Here is a 9,199-nt window from a genome sequence, read left to right as displayed (position 1 = left end):
ATTATTTTCTTTTTTAATGGGATTTTATGTTTCATGCATACTGAAGCCCTCTGGGAGAACCATCATGGGCATAGACCGGGGGAGCAGATACCTTTTACTCTATGGTTCGTAAGTAATTTTAATGAGAATTTTTACCGCAATGCTAACTGAGTTAGGTTTAATTCATCAACATTTAACGAAGTAAAAATCGCTTAACCAAAGTATCATTGGTGGATAAGGAAATATTAGAATAATATGCTAAAACCTCCCTTAGTGTTTTTGCGAAACTGGTAAGCAAAACGTTTATGGAAATTAAGCAGTAATTAAAGTAAAATCTTTTTCAGTGTTGCACCTTTTACTTATGGGTAACAAGTAATTTGAATCTAAATTTTTACCGTAAAGATGACTGAGGTAGTCATCAAGATTTAACAAAGCAAACTAGCTAAAGTAACTTTCTATTTAGAAATATATTAGCATAAACAATGAAGTTTTAGTTTATCAAAAAATTATAATAATAATAGAGAATATTAAAGTAAACATCCATCTAAGAGGAAGTAGGCTAGATTTTCTCTTTTACACATGCCTAGTAAGTTAGAAATATATTAGCATAAACAATGACTTTCTATTTGTCAAAGAATTACAATAGAGAACATTAAACTTCGTTTAACTTATAAATTCATTGATTGATTTGATTCATTGATTCCCTTGACAGGATCTTTCACAGGGAAGGGTCAAGAACTATAGTTCAGAATATTGACATTTTGACTGTCCAAGCAGTATATGACAGAGGAAAGTGTTGCACTGCATCTTCTCCTGCCTTACTCTATCTTTCATATTTAGTGTCAAGTGTTGCTCGTTGGTTAAGGTGCGCGGCTTGCCTACCAAAATAAAGACCTAGGTTCAAATCCTAGCAAACCTAGATATTGTTCTCTAGCTAAAATCGTATAAAGAAGATTCAACTTTCTTACATTCTATTGGATAAGGAGGAAATAGAATCAGAATACAAGAAAAATTGCTTTTGTGTTGTGAAGTTTATAAAAATTCGGAAGCAGAGGTAATTGGAGAACCACTTAACAGTGATTGCTATTGTTGCTATCTAGTGTATTTTCTCGTGTCCTTATTGTATGTTTTTCTGACAAAATAAATGAAATGAAATGCAATTATAGAATGGTCACATAATAATAATTTTTATGATGTTGCACCTTTTGCTTATTGTTTGTAAGTACTTTTATGGCAATGCTGACTGAGGTAAGTACAGACAAAGCAAAAAGTTTTCATAATAGAATTCCAACATAAACAATGATACTCGCGGATTGGTAGAGAATCATAATACATTGAGAATGTGGTAAATAACAAGAAAATGTAAAAAACATCCGGGAGGAACAGAATGTTATGCTTGTGAAGCACAAAAGTAAGTGGTACATTATGAGGTATTGCAATACATTATAGATAGAATGTTTTGTCAAACCGTACCACCATTCAGATAAGAGATAATCCCCTCTAACCTTCATACTTTGAAGGTTTCATACTAACTCTTGTGGTTATAGGAATCTGGGTGCAGGTTATTCTCTTTTGTCAATTTTTAAATATTATTTTATTCTATTGTTAAATGATATTATTTTCTTTTTTAATGGGATTTTATGTTTCATGCATACTGAAGCCCTCTGGGAGAACCATCATGGGCATAGACCGGGGGAGCAGATACCATTTACTCTATGGTTCGTAAGTAATTTTAATGAGAATTTTTACCGCAATGCTAACTGAGTTAGGTTCAATTCATCAACATTTAACGAAGTAAAAATCGCTTAACCAAAGTATCATTGGTGGATAAGGAAATATTAGAATATTTCCTTATTTTGCGAAACTGGTAAGCAAAACGTTTATGGAAATTAAGCAGTAATTAAAGTAAAATCTTTTTCAGTGTTGCACCTTTTATTTATGGTTAACAAGTAATTTGAATCTAAATTTTTACCGTAAAGATGACTGAGGTAGTCATCAAGATTTAACAAAGCAAACTAGCTAAAGTAACTTTCTATTTAGAAATATATTAGCATAAACAATGAAGTTTTAGTTTATCAAAAAATTATAATAATAATAGAGAATATTAAAGTAAACATCCATCTAAGAGGAACTAGGCTAGATTTTCTCTTTTACACATGCCTAATAAGTTAGAAATATATTAGCATAAACAATGACTTTCTATTTGTCAAAGAATTACAATAGAGAACATTAAACTTCGTTTAACTTATAAATTCATTGATTGATTTGATTCATTGATTCCCTTGACAGGATCTTTCACAGGGAAGGGTCAAGAACTGTAGTTCAGAATATTGACATTTTGACTGTCCAAGCAGTATATGACAGAGGAAAGTGTTGCACTGCATCTTCTCCTGCCTTACTCTATCCTTCATACTTAGCGTCAAGTGTTGCTCGTTGGTTAAGGTGCTTGCCTTCCAAAATAGAGACCTAGCAAACCTAGATATTGTTTAGTAGCTAAAATCGTTTGAAGAAGTTTTAACTTACTTACATTCTATTGGATAAGGAATACAAGAAAAATTGCTTTTGTGGTGTTGTGAAGTTTATAGAATTTCGAAAGCAGAAGTAATTGGAGAACCACACAACAGTGATTGCTATTGTTACTGTCTAGTTTGTATTTTCTCGTGTCCTTATTGTATGTTTTTCTAATGACAAAATAAATGAAATGAAATGAAATTATACAATAGTCACATAATAATTTCGATGTTGTTGAACCTTTTACTTATTGTTCGTAAGTAATAATAGAATGCCAACATAAACAGTGATACTCAATTCAATTCACTTCAATTCATTTATTCGCGAATTGGTAGAGAAATATAAATATATATAGAGAATGTGGTAAATAATAAGAAAATGTAAAAAACATCCGGGAGGAACAGAATGTTATGCTTGTGAAGCACAAAAGTAAGTTATTCTGTGGTACATTAGGAGATATTGCAATACATTATAGATAGAATTCCTTTGTCAAACCATACCACCATTCAGATAGCAGATAATCCCCTATAATCTGTGTAATCTTAGAAATCTGGGTGCAGGTTATTCTCTTTTGTCATTTTTAAAATATTACTTTATTCTATTGTTAAATGATATTATTTTCTTTTTTTAATGGGATTTTATGTTTTATGCATACTGAAGCCCTCTGGGAGAACCATCATAGGCATAGACAGGGGGAGCAGATAACCCCACTCCGCCATTTACCCTGGTCAATGTATCAAACACATACCTCACGCTATGCATTTGACTCACAATATTTTGATGGAAATCCCATGTTTAATGTGCTATATGCTTTTATTTTTGTACAGTGAAATCCAGATAAAAGAATACAATAGAAGATAATAATAGTAATATTGATTTTAATAAAATCTTACTTGATGATAAAAACATATGAAAACAGTAAAGTAATACTTTAGTAGGTTATTTGTAGCAGTTGATACTAGTAACAACAAAAATAATAAAAACTTTAAAATTATGCTTGATAACTTTTTCATTAACAATTTGTCAGGCTTTCTGGTATAATGAAATGCTTTGCTCCATGGATACTGTATTAATAACAGGAAGCTTTCGATTGCATGACAACGGTAGGACGTAGAACGTAAATGTCACCTTGTCGAATAGATTCTGGAATGCAATTTGGCCAAATCTACGTATGCAGAGAACGTAGGATGCCCGGTAGGATGGTCACGCATGAGTGATTCCGTGCTAGCGTCGCGACTCGCGTCATCGCACAAATCTAAGGCTCCCAAATGTTTAACAAAACAACCCAGTACTTACTGATAATGTTGTTAGACTGATCCTTCGGAAAAAGTTTGTTATCCATAAACATCCTCATGTAAGATGTAAGCCAGTATGTAATGCATCTGTGCCATAAGCCTACACGGAAAATATAATACTACAGTAGAATCTTCTTCTGACCAATCAAAAGCGTTTATGTAAAATTGTTCGTCACATGAAATGAGTTGTGTGTGTTTATTTTTAAATTGTGAAATAATAATTTTTATTTTATTTTTCTTGCACACATTTGTTGAACTTTTGTATTCTTTACCACACAAAGTCTGTAACAACAACAGCGTGTAGTTAAACTCTAGATAGCCGGGAATGACATTCTCAGACTTAAATTTGAATATAGGCCCTAACTATCTTTTATTCTCCATTTAAAAAAAACAAAAAACATTACTGCTTACACAAATTACAGTACTTTGATTGTGTGTGTTATTATTATGTGAGCAATGAAATGTTAGTTTTTAAGATAAGATCCATCGATATGCATGAACAATCGCATTCATTTTGATTTAATAATATTATTTCAGTATTGTTCAGTGTGGTACATCATACCAGAGGTTAAAGATTGCATTTGGCAAGTCGCTTGAGTCTTCAAGCGAGACACTTTATCTACGCTGTCTCTCTCCACCCAGGTGTATAAATGGGTACCGGCATATGCTGGGAACAGCGGTGGCACAAGAAATTTTTTCAACAATGGGTCTGAAGTGTCCGAGGAAGGGGTCAAAACCAAGGCCTTGGTTGACAGCCCGGAATAAAAAAAATACCTGTTGGGGTACATGGGGAGAGTTTTATGGCTTAATTTGCCCCCCTGTCCCCCGCTGAGGCCACCACTAGCTGGGAAGGTAAAACGGACTGCAGTGTGGGAGGGGTAATGAACCCCCCCCACAGTCTTGCACAGTCTGGCTTATTAAACAAAACCACATCATTATCTTTTAATACTTGTTTTTTCAATAAGTATAACTTAATATGATCAAAAACTTGCCATTAAAGTTAACATTGGCAACAATGTTTTTTTTATTACAATTTTCTTTGCTTAATTTTACCAACCTAGCAACAAGTTCACTATTTTTTTAAATTAAATTTTATCAAAATAATAAATTTAACTTCTTTAAAAAAACTACTTTATAAGGTAACAATGTCTAATTTATAACAATTTTCTTTTTTTATTTTTTCCCAAACTAGCGACAAGTGCACTATGGAAATGGGCTGCTGGGTGATACAACTATTGAGCTATCTATGTCACCACTAATTGGTAACAATGATGTGAGTATGAATAAAAGTAAATAGAATAGTTGTAATGTACCCTACCCTCACTGATTTAGGGTTTTAAAACTGATGATTAAGGCCAAACAAAAAGTCCATTAATGAAATTTAAAAGCTTATATAGTTGCTCAAAATGTTTTTTATTATGTTGCTTTAGATCTTCATGAACATCTCTTTGAAAAATTATGGAAAAACTTATATAAAAATATATGGTTATTTGAATAAGTTTTGCGCTTTCAGGGTCTGGAATGGATATGTGTTGCCAAACATTTTGAATTGTTTAACCCTATTAATTACAACCTACAATGATTGGATCTTACGAAAAGAATTAAATTCTGGCGACAGTCACATCGCATGGCTCCATTATGACATAAACATCTCAAGCAAACATAACTTGTTCTCCCATCAATCAAACTGTGGTTTTGTAAATAATGAAGGACTGCATAGGAAATGATGACAGGGGAACATATTTTACCAGTGGTAAACATTACTTTCCTTTTTAAAGGTACCGTAGCAATTTACATTCATCATCATCATAATAAGCATAATTTGCAACATAATAGCAAGACTACATTTCCTTCTTGCTTATGAATGTGCAGCATACTCTTGTGGAGTGGAGCTATAATAGCTTGGTGGTTTGCTTGCCTTCTAATCCTAGGGTCTTGGGTTTAATTTCTGTGACAGCAGGGTTTCTACTCATGACTAAACACAACTGCACTCCCTATGCCCTCATACTGAGACTTGGTTTTAGCATCATCCATCCTGTAATTGGTGAGTTACTTGCTGTTAGATGTGAATGAAATTTAATAAATAAAAATATTCTTAATTGCTGCTGCCATGTGATTTGATATTAATGAGAACAGGGTGGACCATGAGAAACTTCAAGCCTGCAGGCAGGATTTTTTAAGGGGTTGAAGGGGGTTCTAATTTTTCACAAAAGGCACACCCACCTCAGCCCTACCATAATTGGAGCGAATTTTAGAGATATAACACCCGGAAATGGCGAAAAAAAAAAGTCAAATTAAAAATATTTGGAGTTAATTTCAACAACAACATGCAAATGGTACTTTTCAATTGAATTAAAAGGGCATCTGGGAAAAAGGGGTTCTTTCAAACACCGCAGGATATAGGCTTGAAAGTTGTCATTTTTAACATCCATTAACCATATACTACATGGTAGGACCCTCTGTCCACAAATTTCATCCATTTTAATACTCAATAAACCAAATGCATTTGTGATTCACAGCATGGGCTGATACATTCATGGTTCAATAAAAACAACTAGGACATTAACATGAATTGTCAAAAGTTGCATGGTGGAAGGGTATATTCAAACATACTGCAGTCAACAACCAAACATATTTACATAAAATCTCAAGAATTTCAACAATATTCATTAACAAAGTATCCAGGCCCTCATCCAGGTTCTCTTATATTTTGACTGTCATACAAATAGGATAAAAATATGCCTAACCCATTGGGACAATACACACTAAGTGCACAGCAGTATTATACAATAAAGGCTTAAGTGAACTATAGTTTACAAATCTTTCATTCCACAGCTTAGTACTGTGTATGAAAGAATACTCTGTACTTTTGCCATACATAGCCAATATAGAGTAATGCAAAGAGAACCAAAATAATAAGTTATGTTAAGTGATGGGAATCCTGAAATATGAAAGATTGTAGTAAATTGTAACTTGATAATTAATGTCTAACCTTAATATGGTTTGTAAAATTACTTGATCTTCAAGATTACAAGGATTAGTTGAATGACCTTTTGACCATATTGGCAAAGAAATTTATCAAATTCCAGTATAATACTATAAACTGATTACAACAGATTGCAGTATTAGGCACAAAATATATAGATTATGCGGGATTAAAGGCCAACTCCTAGTAAGATTATAAAACTTACTAAACCATTGAAAAACCTGCAAGGTGAACAACACTTAACAAGTGCTTAAAATTTAATTACCTTGCTTTACTATATTTTGGTAATAAAAAGGTGTGTGAAATCCATATTTCATCACAATCATTAAGGTTACGATTATGTGATCTGAAGAGCATTAATTGGTACAGAATACATTCATGATAGTTTCCCAAGAGCACCAAAAGTTAATGCATGCATCCTTTATTAAATTTCTTTCTGACAAAGTATGCATTATAATTTACATTGTAATACATACTCGGGCTGAATTCATTCATTATCATCAACAAAAGCTGACTGGTCTAGTTGTATGATACCACACTAGAAATATTGGTGTTCTTAGTTTGACTCTGCTGAATCACTAATTTTACAGGGTCAACATTTTTTTCTGCTTTAAGTTTTTTTTTATTATTATTATTACGTATAATGCACCAAAGCAATGAATAGAATATTTGGTATTAATTTGTGCTCCTTTAATCAATCATTTTTTTTTTACATCAAATAAAGTACATTGATAAAATTTACAAAACATTACCATCTTATTAAAGAATACAGGATATTAAAATGGTGAAAGATATCAGTCATGAATGTCTTTAAAACTTCAAACTTATTTCCAATGGGGTCCCAGGATGAAACAAATATTAACAATGTGAAACTTGTATCGGTAAAATATTTTTAATTATGTAACTAATTTTTAGAAGATCTTAAGAAGATATATCGGTATCTATATTTGAAAAAAAAAACAACACAATCAAGTATTCCATAGCAGCCATAATAATAATAATAATAAAATAAAGTGCCAAACAAGATTGAAATGAAAACTATTAATTATATTTAGTACTTTGACTTTCACAGCAATAGTCGATTTATCATTTATCAATTTTCAACTAGCCAATTTTCATTTTACAGGACACTGAAGTAACATGGCATGTGACAACAGCTAATAGTGGTTGCCATGGTGATGTTGAAACCTACAATCCATATGGCTTGGATGTTACAAAGGTACTTGTAGAAACTTGGTATTGTGTTTAAATGATGGGAAGGAAGTGAATTTAAACAAAGATGTTTTGTGAAGCTGCTAGAGAAAGTAACAATGGATTTTGAAAAGTCTTAGTTGGCCTTGTTATTTTCTGACATAAGGGTTAATGGGAATGTGTATTGTGCTTCTTCTATACAAATGATCGAATACCAGAACAGTACAACTGCACTCGAAAGTAAGAGTTTCTTACATCTTGTTGGTTAGATAGATATAAATCTTCCTTTATTCTGAATACTTAATCAATTTGACATTGTTCTTCCTCAAGGTAAAATTAAGGAATTAAAACCAATGACAATTGGTAAACACAAGAGCCAAGAAGAAAAACTTTTATGTTAAATCAAATTTTTGAAGGAATGCAAAGTTAAAGAAACAATTGAACTGCGAGTATCTGGGAGAAGATTATTCGGTGTTTGAACATTTTTTTCCAAATTCATTGTTCCATTTTGGTAAAATACTGTAGTTAATAGGACTCACTATTGGAGGATGATGATAATTCTAAATTTTAAATAAAAAAATGTTTTCATTTGATTTCATTTAATAGAAATTAATCTCCAATAATAATAATATTATTATGATTATATGGTCCTATTCATATTTTTATAGTAATGTATTTTAAATAATAATTAAATGAAAAAATGTACATACCTAAAAAGCTGATGCTAATGTAGGATACTTGTCAAAACAGTTAGGGTAAGACAAATAAATACAATTAGCTAGACAGTGTCTTTATGTTTTTTATAATATGTGATTTAAAAAAAAAAGATATTTGTTATGGTTTAATATTTTGTGTGTTTACTACCTTGCTAAATTTAGACCAATGTATGTAATTAGGTAATCCATTATTATTGACAATTATGAATAATAATAATAAATCAAATATTTTATTGCAGTATACCAACACATGTATGTGTTGGTATGTATGACCAAAGCTTGGGGGTAATTTTGGCCTCACACCTTGTCATACCTATGGTATGTACATAGGCAAGAATGAAAGATATATTTCACAACAACCAGGAGTATGTAAATAACCAATTAATGTTATATATATATATATAAATACTGAAAAACAACTATGCTGTGAGAAACAATGGCTGGATCTCAGTAGAGCATATATATATATATATATATATATATATATATGTATGTGTGTGTGTATATATATATATATGTGT

The 9,199-nt window shown here is 31.6% G+C and overlaps 1 protein-coding gene across 3 annotated transcripts in view; it reads left to right on the top strand.

The window, feature by feature from the left end:
• The window catches only part of LOC117105796, a 37,033-nt gene that overhangs the window by 19,997 nt on the left and 7,837 nt on the right, over positions 1-9,199 (top strand). For all 3 annotated transcript variants that reach the window (XM_033247076.1, XM_033247075.1, XM_033247074.1), the window contains exons 3-4: positions 4,978-5,058; positions 7,898-7,990. In XM_033247076.1, the coding sequence (XP_033102967.1) occupies positions 4,978-5,058; positions 7,898-7,990 (174 nt within the window). The remainder of the gene's footprint in view (positions 1-4,977; positions 5,059-7,897; positions 7,991-9,199) is intronic.

The sequence above is a fragment of the Anneissia japonica genome, unplaced genomic scaffold, assembly GCF_011630105.1.
Source record: "Anneissia japonica isolate Jap-2015-1 unplaced genomic scaffold, ASM1163010v1 scaffold287754_len4335492_cov202, whole genome shotgun sequence".
In the NCBI taxonomy this organism is placed as follows: Eukaryota; Metazoa; Echinodermata; class Crinoidea; order Comatulida; family Comatulidae; genus Anneissia; species Anneissia japonica.
Note: the sequence above shows the minus strand (reverse complement) of the source record. Positions and strands in the feature narration are given on the sequence as shown.